The 14,628-nt window shown below is 40.6% G+C and overlaps 2 protein-coding genes and 1 non-coding gene across 5 annotated transcripts; 2 read left to right on the top strand and 1 right to left on the bottom strand.

The window, feature by feature from the left end:
- Positions 1–335: 335 nt before the first annotated feature.
- themis2 (thymocyte selection associated family member 2) lies at positions 336–6,189 on the bottom strand. Its single transcript, XM_026185360.1, has 6 exons — positions 6,050–6,189; positions 5,568–5,708; positions 5,066–5,491; positions 3,361–4,568; positions 2,986–3,100; positions 336–1,413 (listed from the first exon to the last, which is right to left on the bottom strand). Exons 1-6 carry the CDS (start codon positions 6,150–6,152, stop codon positions 1,304–1,306), a joined length of 2,103 nt encoding a protein of 700 aa, XP_026041145.1. The 5' UTR covers positions 6,153–6,189; the 3' UTR covers positions 336–1,303.
- Positions 6,190–7,371: 1,182 nt separating this feature from the next.
- On the top strand, positions 7,372–14,441 carry ppp1r8b (protein phosphatase 1, regulatory subunit 8b). Of its 3 annotated transcripts, none has more exons than XM_026185362.1 (7): positions 7,372–7,455; positions 7,941–8,001; positions 8,297–8,450; positions 9,715–9,932; positions 11,676–11,820; positions 12,103–12,167; positions 12,406–14,441. In XM_026185362.1, the coding sequence occupies exons 1-7, from the start codon at positions 7,403–7,405 to the stop codon at positions 12,757–12,759; spliced, it is 1,050 nt and encodes a 349-aa protein (XP_026041147.1). In that variant the 5' UTR covers positions 7,372–7,402; the 3' UTR covers positions 12,760–14,441. The 3 variants fall into 3 exon arrangements, with proteins under 3 accessions (XP_026041147.1, XP_026041148.1, XP_026041149.1); XM_026185363.1 differs by lacking the exon at positions 7,372–7,455 and adding an exon at positions 7,469–7,618; XM_026185364.1 differs by lacking the exon at positions 7,372–7,455 and adding an exon at positions 7,690–7,796.
- LOC113032885 (small Cajal body-specific RNA 1) lies at positions 8,098–8,228 on the top strand. Its single transcript, XR_003273957.1, has one exon.
- Positions 14,442–14,628: the final 187 nt, after the last annotated feature.

The following is a 14,628-nucleotide window of genomic DNA, read 5'->3' as shown; positions in this document are numbered from 1 at the left end:
AAAATGTATTTTTGTTCTGTTGGTTCAGTTTATCAAGTTGTATAAGCCCCTTTTTCTGGTATAGGCGTGTGTGTAAATATATGATACATTAGTATACACACACGTGTATATATATCTATATATTATTCTGTGTCTATCAGGGTGGGGATTTTGTTTTTTTGCATTTTAGAAAAACTAACATGCGTAATTCACATTTGCTTTCACACATCTAGCTGTAAAACCACAAGCTGACTTTAACACTTATCTTAGAGTTTCACACACATTCTTATAGATAATATAAGATCTTATTTAAAGTTTTACAAAGTTGGAATAAACCACATAGGTCCAGTTTCATATAGAAATCATACTTTATGATAATGTCTAATAGAAAATTGAAATCAACCACACATTTACATGCAGTGGAAATAATCTTTCAAAGAAAAATGGCACAAAATGGATTGTCCATCGGTTAACAAAGATGCAAAACATACTTTCATTTTCAGTGAAAATGTTTCTACTCCTCCTTGGAGTTAATTTGCAAAAAAAAAAAAAGGCAAATACATTTCTGTTCACAGATAAATAGTTTGATGTGGTTAGAGGGACGGCTTCTGCTACCGGTGCTGCAGCGTTACAATGTTGCGGTTTAGACAAATGCCTTCCATCAATGAGTGGGGTGAGCTATTTCTCTTTAGAGTTTGCATCTATGCAGTAGGAGTTTGACATACACATATGTTGTATACTTGTGCAACAGAATACAATCCATTGAAGCCAGTTTGAAGCTTATTAATATGCATTTTTGAGAGAAGTTATTGATTTAACACTGGTAATTTTAAAGGCTGTAATTTATGGTGTTATGTTCGACTGCATATTATCCTATAGTTTGTTGCTGTAACTATGCAAAAGAAGGCATTATATACAGTAACTAGCTACTTAGTACCTCACAATATAAATACGGACCTGTACACAAAGCTGAAAGACATAGCCTCAATTACTACATGGTTAAATCAACAATTTCTAAACAAGTTTGTGTACAATAAAAAGTGTTTGAACTACAAGAGTGGTATGTGTTCAAAGTTTGAATACACGATTACTGAAAACAGTGAAGTATAGTTCTGGGTATAAAGTTATGAGGTAAAAAGAAATTTTGCTGACCACGTGAGAAAACAGATGTGAAAACACCACCAAGTTTGTATTTATTCTGGGCTAAGCTGAATGATGTCATGTCAACCAACCCTGCACAGCACTTGTAGGATAGGGAACAGTTCAGTTCTCACTGCTCGAGCAGGATTTTTCTCTGTTGCAGAAGATGTAGAAGATATTTCCTTTAGTAGTACATAACATTTTCTTGTGCTTTCTTCATCATAACAGCCAAAGTGTCATCCACAGTTTCATAGTCATGGTCACTGTCCCCATTTTCATCCTCAGGCACACTCCCTGGTGGAAAGATTATTGTTAGTAATACTATATTTCACAATATTCTTATATTCATCCTAACTGTCATTTATCAAATGTGCCGCCGAATGTCTTCCTTTCAGAAAACATGCGATTTATGCACCACCAAACATTTATGCACCACCCATCACATACACCACCTATCACAGGTTTTCACTTCACTTCCTGATGCAAGCCAATCGAAATGACTAAACACATTTCGCTTCTATAGGAAGAATGTCTCCTGAGATACTATTGGGTGATGGGTTGAATCTTATACAGGAACACACTTGGAATTAAGGCGTCATTGTGGATTTTGTTAAGTGACGAAGAGTAATAGTAAGTAAATAAAAGCATGAATATATTAGAAATGATGAAGTCTCCCAAAACCATAGACTTTCTCAATCTGCACATGCTGTTTACGGTCTGTGGTTATTGTGTAAGTTTGCGTCTATGGTTAATGGACGATAAACATGGTGTGATAAACACGGCTAAATTCTTATTATTTGCATTTAATGCATCTAATGCATTATTAATACATTAGGTAATTTGTATATTTACATATGCATATGCACATACTTTTAATTGAATATACTTACGTATGTGTTTTTTACATATAAATTACACATTACTGAGACAATAAGACATTGATATGTTTTTCATTACTATTCAGTTCATGTTCACTGTTTGGTTTTGTGTATTTGTAGACTACGTGGATACAAGTACTGGGTCACCTGCACATTACAGCTACAGGAGCTGCTCAGCCATGAAAACCCATGCCTTGAAGCTCCACGCACACAGTTTTTGTGCTGATGTTAATGCCAAAGGAGGTTTGGAACGCTGCAGTTACTGACGTTACAGATGTTTGGCAACTTTTACGCACTGTGCACCTCGGCACTTGGCAACCCCGCTCTGTAACTTTACACGGTCTGCTACTTCATGGCTGAGCTGTTGTGGTTCTAAGACGCTTCCACTTTTCAGCTATATGTTACAGCGGATGGTGGACTATCTATCTATTGACACGAGCTCTTTAGAACAAACCATCCTTTATCAGATGTTTGCAAAGGCAGACTGCATGGCAAGATGCTTGATTTTATACAGCTGCTGAAATGGGACTAAAACCCTTTGAATTCAAATATGAAAAATGTATTGACCAGTACTTTTGTGTATATAGTGCAGGTGAAGCTGATTTTTAACCCTTCTTCATATTCATTTACTTTAAGTTTAGTTCTGTGCGTTATGGCAGAAAAAATGTTACTCTATGTGCTTTTAGTGGTCTTGATGACTTTGTGAATTCTCTGTGGCTCTGTGAACAGTCACGCTCACATTTGTCTTAGAGATGTAGAGGGAAGCCAAAGTCTGCCAGTATTCTCAACTTTTTGGGGTCTTTATATAAACCCTACAGTATATAAACTCTTTCCCATGGTGAAAATGTCTCAAATTTAGAGGTTGTCCTGCAAACACTGCTTTAATATAAACATAGAGAATGCTTTACTAGTCCAGCAGCTGCACTATAAGTTTTGCAAGAGACAAATCGGTGGCTCTCTTAAAACATTATATCAGACAGAGCCCCACCTGTTTTAGCAGACTCCTTCATTTGTACATAAGTGTTTGGCAGAGCCTTGCCTATGGTTTGGTCAGCCGCTGAGAACTTTCGGGGCACAAGTGGTGGGGGCTCATCTTCATTAGCCTGCACAAAAGAGGAAACTTCTGTTTTATTACATGCATGGCGTATTTACCACAGGAAAAAAGTGGAAGCACCAATTTGTTATTTTTGCTTAGTTCATTTCCTGAAAGTCACATTATGAGAATCTGTATATTAGTTTCACCGTAGTGGGGTTTCAAGAGAAACCTGACGTGACAAGAAAATCTAGACAACCTAAGCTGAGCTTTAGCCTTTATAATAATAGCTTTCGAAAATGTTATACAAGCATGAAAAGAGTCACTCACGGGAGGTGGTGGGGCGGGGGGCCTCTTTTTATTATTCAAAGTCAAGTCGCTGAACTGTTTGGTTGGGACGCTTTTGTCTCCTTGATGTTTGGATTTGTTTGCCTTCTTTGATTTCTTTGTTTTTTTGGGAGGTGCCGAAAATGACATGTTTCGCTTTGGTGGTCGAGGTGGCGGCTCCGCATCTGAGTTACCACGTTTGCGAAACTCATAAAAGAATGTGTCTGCAACTTCGGTAACTCTTTCCACTTGACACGTGGGGGGTTGATCTTTGGGCCATGGGAGGGGGTCTGTAGTAAAATAGACAGACATTGAGAGCCACTGCGTTGGGATCTCGAAACAGTACTCTGGCTTGTGTACAAAGCTTGCCTGAATGGTGGGTTCCAACATAGCTGCCTCTATTCTGAGACATGAGAACCCATAGAGGGGATCCTTCTCGAGTTCTGTATCACGGCCCACCACTTTAACATCCAGAGGCAAGCTAAACTCCTTCCCCAAGTCACTGAGTTTGTACTTCCTGTTGTCACTGAGTACTTCCACAAAGTGACCCTCCATGTAAAGAGGCATAATAATCTCTTCCTTTTCATCCTCCCTTTTCACCTGATCCTCATCCTCATCATCATCATCATCATCATCGTCCGACTCTTGAAGGCGATAACACAAAAGAGCCTCTACCGACTGCTTCTGTCCTGCTTTGCCTTCACAGGGTAAAACCATCCTATCGCAGCGCACAACCTCAAGCTGTTCCCCCACACTGAGGGCAGGGAGTCCCTCCTCTTCCACTTCCTCACAGTTCCTTGTTACGCTGACCTTCAGACCTGGTGCGTGGATTGAAGCAACGTACAGCTCGTATACTGAATTAAACTCTCTTGGCCGTCTCCGGAAACGTCCACCATATTGCTGAGACACCAGGAAGTACTGCGGTGTTTTCCTGCTTTTCAAAGTGGATAATAAAATCATGGGCGAGGTTCCTTTTTTGTGAAAAATCAGGTGCTCATTCTTGCGAAGCTCCGGTAGCCAGCTGCACTTGAACAGGGAGCGCGTCTCTGGGTCTTCGATGATCTCCACCACTCCAGGGAATGATTTATTCGGCTCAGAGTGGACTTCACTCAGAGAAAGGGGTACAATAAAATGCACATCTTTACACAGCTCGGTGACATCGACCACATCCACTTCTAAGCTGGATGGAAACTTCACCACATTCTTCCTCACTGTAGACAAAAGAGAGGAAGGCAGTCATGCATATTAGGTATATTTAACTTTGGTATGAGTGCAGTACAGGTGAACTATGCTTTTTTTTGTTCTGAATTTAAATTATTGAGGTTACAAATATAAGCAATCATATAATCATAAGCAATCATAACAGTGCATCATATAGATTAATTGCTTTTAATGATATGCTGATGTTTTTCAAGGTGGCATTAACTTTAACTGTTTTATAGCATGGTATGTACTATATGTCATTGGCTTCAAGTGTAAAATTTTAATATGCACAAATGTTGTTTATGTAGTGCATAAATGTGCACAGATGTAGAGGAACAATAAAATGTCATGAACCAAGTATTTCACAATTAAGGTGGAAGTTAAAGTGGAAGTTCACAAACTTTGCATTAACATAACACACGGTGGGGTTCACACACAAATAACAAATCCAGATCAACATTATGTTAAATAGTAGTTAAATAGTTAAAAAGTAGGTTATTCTTACAGTTCATGACGGCCTGGACATGGTATACTGGACTGAGCATAAGAGGCCGATCACACTTGGTAGCATTGACAAAGCGAAACCTTCGGCTACGCAGGGACGACGAGGACATGATTTCCCGCAGGGTAAAGCGCTCCTCACTCTCACACTCATAGAACTCCCCTCGGAAAGAAACAGGGATGCACACTTCAGCTGAGGCTTCTTGTTGTCCTCGAATAAGGCAGCGGACTTGATCCTCTTGATCCTTGTGCTTCTCAACAGAGAGCACAGTCAAAGCTGTCCCAGCTCCCAGTGCTAAATTGCCAATGGTCATCTTGGAGTGGCTGGAGAAAGTGAAGGGAAGAGAGGAGTCGAGGCCTACCGGCCTCATGCTGACCATCTCCTCTACCGTACTGTATGGCATCTCCTCTGGCACGACCCTGAACAAGCCTGAGAAGAAAAGAAAAGTCATTGTAGTTCTACAAAATAGATTTAACCATTCTTACAAGAATTTCTCTAGACCAACCTGTGTGGCTGATAGGCAGCTCAAATGTTTCATTGTTTGCTACGTCTTGACAGGAAACTGATAGGAGCTCAATTTTAGTGACCTTTATTAGATCCCCAGTGGAAAAGCACACTTCACTCCCAGAAATTTCATATATAGAACCTGGAATGGAAAACAAGAAACTGAAGGAACAAAAATGATTATGATTTCTTAACTAGCACATGAACGCATACACTCTAATGGGAATTGTTTCCAGTTGCGAGCCATGAGCAATACAACAAATGCTCACTGTTCTTTTTATATATAATAACGTCTAATTTAGGGTTAAAAATGTACAAAATGTAAAAGGAATGTACACTAGATTGTAACTTTGAATTTATGAAAGACAGACACAACACAGAGAAGCGCACAGCAATGAAGTAATCTATAATCTCGTAAGTGCTGTCCTTCTGTATACGCCATCTCACTGAGGAAAAGTAATAATAATAATAATAAAAAACTACCTTGGAAATATACTCCAGAGCAAACTTGCAAAAGTTTTGGCAGACAGGTATCGTCCAATGACGCGATGAATTCCTGAAGTGGCAAAGCAGTGGCGCCTGCCATCACTGCTGCCTCTGAGTGTGTGCAACCAAAAATGAAGGCAGGCAGCAAATGACAAGCGCAGCACAAAACGGGGGTGCTTTCTCAGTTAAAAACCACAAAAGTGAATGAGGAAGTTACAGGATCTCTTTGCACAACTTGTGCATTCACATACGGGGACAAAGCAATCTGGCAAAGCCTCATTGCTGTGAAGATGGTGAATAAGTATCCAAAAGAATGTTTTATTAAATTTTGGGGGATTACAGCATAAAGCCTGCTATGAAGAATAAAAGAAAACATCCACACTCTAACTTTGAGCTTTTTATATGTCTTAATTTTTTGGGTGTGTGTGGGTGTGTGTGTGTAAGAGTGAAAGAGAGAGAGGGAGAGAAAGGGGGAGAGGATGACAGACTTTAAAAGGAGCAAATCGCAATTGCAATTTTGCAGTGTGAACGTGTTATATTTCTTTTTTCTTGTTTGATAGTCAAGCTGCTCTACTTAATGGTGTGGCCAAAATCAGTGTGAACACATTGCGCAAGGTTTAAATAAATACATGCACTATGATAACCTTTAAAAATGCAAAAGAGCAACTCTCAGAGCACAGATGCGAGGACACACTGATAGCTTTTCTTCACTAATATTTCAGGCTCTTTGTGATATTCGTTTTAGCCATGTGTCATCTTTCTCTCTCAGCACTTCCTGCTCTTAGTGCTTTTCTAAGCCTATGACACTTCTATCTGCAGCAAGGAGAGGCTAGCTATCCTCCCACCTTGACATATCAAGGAAGGCAGGCAGTGGTTTTTAGCGTTTGACTCAACTCACAGTTTCCAAGAACCACAAAAAGCTCTAAAGATCAGTGCTTGACACAGAGTCCGCCCACACCAGCTATTAGTACCGTTGCCCCAAATAGATAGACCCACAGTCCTAGCTTCATTCAAACCACCAGCTGCTCACGAAACAAATATCAGTTATTTTATCTGATTTGACCTTTTAACAGTGTTAACTTAGAAATTTGGGGGATAGGGACCCCTGCTGGTTCTTGTGGTAACTCAAAGTTGGTGTTAGTTTAATCCCCCCCTCATGGGTTTAAACATTCTTAGAAAATTCATGTATTATTTTGTATTACCACTTATTTTAAGTAAAAGTCGGAGTAAATGAGAAAACGTAGTCTAATATTCTATTCAATGTTTGGCAGTACTACAGGACTACATTTCCCAGTAATCCGAAGTGACGTTTACCCAGCATGCAGCTCTGCTTTGAGAAGCTGAGGCAAGATGGCGACTAAAATAAGCAAAGACAGTCCCCCTCCTTTTGATTGTCCATCATGGTGAGAAAATGCACGTGCTAAAGTTGTAGCCGTTAGCTTGTTATGTGATATCAGGTGCAAATGAGCAGATTAGCATTCACTTAATTATCAATGTAACTTTCTACAGAGGAGAATAGCTGGTTTTCACAGTGGCTAATGTTAGCATCTGAGCAGGCTAACGCTGGTGTGTATCTACAAATGGCGTTGCCTCTTTTTTTCTTATTAAGACCCATCGTTTATGTGCAGTTTTAATTCTGATCATGAAAAGAAGAAATAAATCACATGTATACGCAGGATATAATTTAATAAGTTTTTCTGTATGTAAAAGTATCAATCTTGAACACGTTTCTATGAGTGCAGAGGTGAGTGAGTCGTTTCTATGAACAAATCCTTAACTGCAGCAAGGGGAGACAATGGAGTGTAGCCATTTATTTAGAATAATGATCCACTGTCCACGTATAACATTAACTTAGACAGTTTTAATGTTTAAAAATGTTTTCTCTTAGGGCAGGCAAACCGCCCCCTGGGCTCCACCTGGACGTGATGAAGGGGGACAAACTGATAGAGGTGACTGGAAGTTTGGAGATGTTACACTAGACCAACAATTTATAGTATTGCATACTTGTGAACTGCAAGAATAATGCTGGTAGTAGGGTTAATTGAATGCACCAGATACGAGCCTGACAGTCTGCTTTGGCTGCAGGGCTTCAAACGGTGCGACAGTAGAATCAGCCCTGAGTTTTAAGCTTTTCAGTGGAAGCAACACTGTGGAGTTATGGCTCAGAGGCACAGAAATGTTATTCAGCCTTCTTCACTGGCTTGTTTTCAAAGCCAAGTCACTAACTCATGTCTCTCCTTCTAGAAACTGATCATAGATGAAAAGAAGTACTACCTATTTGGGAGGAACCCCGACTGGTGCGACTTCACCATTGACCATCAGTCGTGCTCTCGTGTTCACGCTGCACTAGTCTATCACAAACACCTGAAAAGGGTCTTCCTCATAGACCTCAACAGCAGTAAGACATGATCTTCAGTCATACTTGTACACTCTACGTTACTGTCTGAAAAAGCTAAGGGCTAAAAAGGAATAAAATTAATCTATTACGTGCAGCCAGTAGTGCTCATAATCGCTCGAATAATTTGTTGGATAGACAAAAATAATCCACAACAATATTCTAATTGTTTTGATAATCAGCTAGTTTTTAAAGCAATGATGCTAAGCATCAGGGTCAGATTGTAATTGGAAACCTTATTGTTTATTTAAGGTCCTGTTTTTGTAATAAATGTGTAATTCGGACTATATAAACAGACAGGAGACTGCAAGGTGGTGGTGAGGTGGTAGCTAAGCTGCACTGGATGGTCGTCTGTAGGATGACTTTGGAAATCTAGCAGAAGAGCAGAGTGATGGCAGAGCCAAAGATTCCATGGTGGAAGTTTATGGAGGAAGAATGCTGGCGTGGAATTTAGGGAGGAGTTGAGGAGACAGGCTCTGGGTCTTAGGGGAAATTTACCAGATGACTGGGAAAATACAGCTGAAGTGCTCAGGCAAAGCTGTTTGGTGCATCGTCTGGACAGAGCAAACAAGGAGACTTTGTCATGGAATAACACAGTACAAGAAAGTATTCAAATATTCAGTAGTCAGGGAGATGAAGGAATTAGACAGGATTACTGGTTGGCTAGGAATACAGCACACTAGGAGCGAGTGAGATGTAGGTAAGGCTGGAGACTAAGGATGGAGCAGATGACATATCAGTTGGCTATGGCAGTGAAAGGGAAAGAGTGGGTGGTGGCTGCTAAGGGGAGCACTCAAAAGAAGTAGTTGTCTTGTGTAGCAGTTATGCATTCTCTCTTTCTCGTTTGTTATAACCAGCTGCAAAAAATAAATAGAAACATGATATGCCAGCTGGCAACTGAGTTTTGGCAAGAAAGTGGCACGCATTGGACCTTTTTAAAAATATTAGCAAAAACGTATTAATGAAAATGATGTTATAGATGATAAAATTAAGAATGGACTAAAAATCACATTTATGAGAATAACTGGATATAAAGAAAAATTGCAGTTTGATCACACCAGACATTATGTGCTTAAACATGGCCTCTGTTAATGCAGAGGTCATTGTTATATTAGTATTTAATATTGCTGGGTCAGGCAAGTCAGAAAAGTTACCAAATATTGACAAAATGTATTGTTTGACTACCTTGAATTATTGTTGTTTCATTATTACATCAGGCTTAGCTACACACATCAGTCCTAAAACTGTGCTTGATGTCATCATTTAGCACACGGTACTTTCCTTGGACACATTCGGCTGGAGGCCCACAAGCCTCAGCAGGTTCCCATAGACTCTACAATATCTTTTGGGGCCTCAACACGGACTTACACCATCAGAGAGAAACCTCAAACCCAAGGCAGTGCTGGCACAGGGGACAGCAAGACAGGAGATGATGAGGAGCTGAAAGGACTGCTTGGGCTTCCAGAAGAAGAGACAGAACTGGAGGTACAGTTAGTTTATATTCTGAAAAATGAACTGCACGGGAAAGGAATATCATGGCTGATGTGAATACCTCTCAGGTCCACAGTATGTATTTTGGTGCACTAAAAAACACTAAATTAGGTCTGTTTAAATAGGCTAAGCTCTTCAATTTGTAACCCCTTCACTCATAATGCACATGATACTGCGATACGTCTTCTGACTAGAAAACTCCACGTGTTATTTTTACAAGTTAAGCTGGGCTTACACTGTGCGATTTTTGGCCCATTTTGAGCCGATTGTTGAGTCGTGCGACCGTTTTGGTGATCGGCCCGAGTTTGGCCTTCATCGTGCATCGTGTAGTATACGTGGGGAACGAGAAGTGATTAACACCTCCCAACCAGCTCCCGATCATCAATCGCTTGGTCGGGAGGATTTCAAACCTGTTTGAAATCCTCACGACCGTCGTGAGGGTGTCACCGCAGCCGCTCACACTGCGCATGCGCAAACGCATAAATGTCGGTGAAAAAGACGGAGTAGCACGGCAGTGCAGCGTGTGATCTGGACACAAGGGATGGAGGCACAACTTGTAGAACTTTGGAAAGCTCATCCGAGCCTTTTCGATGTGGCCTCACAAAATTATCACGATATGACACTTTATAATTAGGGATGGGTACCGGTGTCTGGTGCCATGATGGCACCGGTTCTGACATAAACGGTAGTAACCAGACCGAAAAGCAGCGCACATTTCGGTGCTTTATTTCGGTGCTTTTTTTCCCTGAGCTGTGATACACTTTAGATTCTAGCCAATCATTTTACGTTTCCGAGGATAGTAGGCGGGGCCAGGTACGTACGTACGTTCTGTTAAAGCAGAGCTACAGATTAAAAATGCCCAAGGCGAAGCGGTTAAAAGTCTGGCTGTACTTCATAGCAAAATATGCAAACTCAGCAGCCTGCAACAAGTGCTTTAAGCTGATACTGTGATACTGTCAAAGGAGGTAACACCTCGAATCCGATGAAACACCTGGCGACGCATAGCGTTTTTTTTAAAAGCCCAGAAATGCGCCGTATTTGATAGCTTGCTGCGAGACCTCACACCGAGCACATCTACTGCGGGTGGGTTGCCTGTTATGCAACATCCCCCAAAAACACGAAGAGGAGAGTCCTGGCCCCTAGCCCTGCCAGTGTAGCAGAAATGATGACGGATGATGATGCAGCAGCAGCCGTTCTTCTCTGCGTGAGTAGGCTAACCACGTTATTACATTAATGCATGTAAGGTGAACTAGCAAACATCATCATAGCTACATGCTGCTGTCTTCTTGTTTGATGGCAGATACTCCCTTCACCCTGGCTAAAAAGGCTAAAATGACCAAAGAAAAAGTGGAAAACAGTTAAACATGAGAGGTTTAGGACAAAGTTTGTGTTTTTTCCATTGTTTAAGCACTGCTTCCAGCCAAGAGTGATACCATATATGCCCCATAGCTGCAGAAAAGGCTAACATTGTTATATTTTTACAAAAAACAGCTGAACATGAGAGGTTTTTGGACCAATTTTGTGTTCTCCATTCTTTAAGCACCAGTTTGAGCACCGGCACCGTTTCAAAAGTACCGATTTGGCACCGGTATCGGATAAAACCTAAACGATACCCATCCCTATTTATAATACTGTTTTTTTCTATCAAGTTTGTTCCGGTATATCGTGTTGTTATGTTGGGATATTTTGACATTCATGCAGCTATTTTGCTCATATGTAATGTTTTTAACCTGCCAGAACCTGACAGAGTTCAACACAGCTCACAACAAGCGCATCTCCCTCCTCACCATTGAGGAAGGCAACCTGGAAATCCAGAGGCCCAAGAGGAAACGAAAAAATTCCAGAGTTACCTTCAGTGAAGAAGATTCCATCATTAATCCAGGTACTCAAGTTAGTTACCCAAAAACTAGTGGATTGTTATTTTATTTACAGCATGTACATGAGAAGAAAATGAGCTTTGATGATTAGATTAGTTAAGATTAAGCCAAATAAACAAAATTTGGATACTTTTCATTCCAGGCTAGAAACGCATTAATTAATGTGGGTTTGCAGTGAGGTGGCTTATGGCTGATATGTCACTGATCAAATATGTTGATTGTGAATTCTAATGAGAAGAAATGCCCCCAGCGCTAATGTATACCAACTGTTCTTTAAATCTTTACAGAGGATATAGACCCCTCTGTTGGGCGCTTCAGAAATATGGTGCAGACTGCTGTCATCCCTATAAAGGTGAGTTTTGATGTCAGATACATTTAGCTGACAGGATGGTTAAAGAAATGTAATTTTTAAGGTGATAAATGTGCATTTTTTGCAAAAATAAAAAGTTGTCCTGTGTAGCTCACTGGGTGGCCCCAGTATGCCCAGTGTAACACTACCATTTGCAGTGGTCTAGCTGTATGACTTGGAAAGGTAAACATGTATTAAGTGTATGAACTGTGAAGCTGATGCTCTGCTATCCCTGCTGTAGAAACGGAGATTAGAGGGCCAGAACACTTTGGGTTTTGATGACTTGACTTCAAAACGCATGCACGGCTACGGCTTTGGTGGTGGTCTCTATGGGGACTTGCCTCCCACCAGTCATGAGAACCAGCCGATAGGAGCTCCAGGAGGTGTTGCCATGCAGGGAGGGCTTCCTCTCCCTTTCCCTAACCCAGCACCAGAGGTAGACCTGGCCCCTGAGGCTCCACAGCCACCTGTCACTCTCAACCCCACACCTGTTACAGCTCCTTACCTACCGGAGACCCACAACGAGCCACGAAAAAAGAAGTATGCCAAAGAAACTTGGCCAGGCAAGAAACCCACCCCTTCACTACTCATCTAACCAGTTTCTCAAAGCTGCTGACTCTCAGGTTACCAGCAGAAACATCAGGGACTGTGACCTGGACGAGATGGAGCCATTCACTTCCATTTTTTTGTTGTTTTCTATTTTGTTTTTTTCTTTTAATTTGTCGTGTACTCGTTGTCATTACAAGAAGTCATCACACAAGTTCTGTTTTGGTCTGTCACAAGATGTGTCTGCATCTGTTAAACTGGTAGCTGATAAGTAGAAGCTTATTGATTGCAACGAAATTTAAAATACATTTACAGGACTTCACATCTGAGGCTCAAAGTGGCAGGTATGGTTATCTGAGTGATTCTTTACGAAGATATGGTGGGTCATCGAGTTATGTTTTTGACGAATTTGATGTAAGGTTGTATTTTTTCTACAATTTCAATATTTTTTTCACTTCTTTAGAATGTTGAAAATACTATTAAAGGAAAGCAAAACGTACTTTTCTATCAGATTTTACTGTGATGAGTCAGGGGGGCCAGAGATTGCAGATATGAACTGAATTTCTGTCAAAACACAGGGCTGATTTTTATCATGAAAACATATAATACAAGTGTATTATTGACTGCAAGCTTTTCATTCCATATATTAGACCAGCATCATATGAACCAAAGTGTCCTGCGTTTTTTCCAACAACCCACTAGGTGGTGGCTTGTGCATTTTCAGTGACACTGGCTACACAGTTACAGAAATCATCGTTATATATGTGGCATCACATGAAAGTGGAGCTTCAAGCTTCTAAACGTTCACATGTCGCTGATAAGCTATTTGCCCTGTCCAAACAGTATTCCGAACATATTTGTTCTTTGGCTTTTTCAAGTATATTACTTTTAAAAGGTTTGTTGCCCACTTTTCCACCACAGGTGTACTCTCACAGTTTTGTTCTGCTCGGCATTTAAGTGAACTTTTGCTAAGCACTAACAGAATACAGCTGAGTAGACACTAGCACAAGAACAAATACCAACTTGAAAGGCAAAATAAAAGGTTAGTAAAAAGAGAATTAGGATTTAAACTATTCTAAATGTCATGTAGCATGTTAGCATCTCTCACATGAAACAGTACAGTGCAGTTTATACAACGTATTACTGTTTTGAACAAACGGTTAAAAGTTCTCTGTGTCAAACATGTAATCAGCTGGCTGTAGCTGGTTAATAAAGACTGTGGCCATGATTAAGTCCACCATTAAATTGTGTTATATCTTATATAGTATAGTGGTTTGGATTTTTCTCTTTCAAATGTGGACAGAACAGCCGTAGTAGTAATTGAGAGGAGAGGGTAAGTGATTTGTAGCAAAGGTTCCTAGCTGGAATTGCAGATTAAATGCTGTGGTCTCAGTGCAACATGCATTCTGACCACAAGGCTGCCACATAACATTGTTGTTTCTTTTTGATGTGGTGCCTGGTCTGACATCGGCCAAAAAGTCAAGTCAAGTCGGCTTGAGGTTATTTCTGCATGAGGCAGCGACAGAAGATGCAATGCATTTTGGGAGTTTTCACAGGAAATTCAAGTGATCAGTTATTAGGATCTTAAATCAGCGAAAGGTTGGCAATCTGAGATAAAAGAAAGAGGACGTCATTTCATTTTTATACAACCTGTACTGGTGACTTTTTGTCCTTGTGGGTGTGTGGATTTTGTAATATGACTGTAAATAAAAGAGTACTTTTGACTCATGAGCCTTTCTGGCCCTTCTTGATACTTTCACCCAGTTGTGTATGAACCTGCACATTGCAGAAGGGGATTATAGCGTGTCTTTGTGACACTTCTGCACACGCTTTAACGACTCTTGTTGTGAATTTGCTCCAGCACCTGGCCTGTCTAACAGCAGAGATAGGCAGTGAAACTGAAGTCGGGACTTAAGTG

Source organism: Astatotilapia calliptera, chromosome 11 (assembly GCF_900246225.1).
Source record: "Astatotilapia calliptera chromosome 11, fAstCal1.2, whole genome shotgun sequence".
Lineage (NCBI taxonomy): Eukaryota > Metazoa > Chordata > Actinopteri > Cichliformes > Cichlidae > Astatotilapia > Astatotilapia calliptera.
The sequence above is the reverse complement of the archived record's forward strand: the minus strand, read 5'-3'. Positions and strand labels throughout refer to the sequence as shown.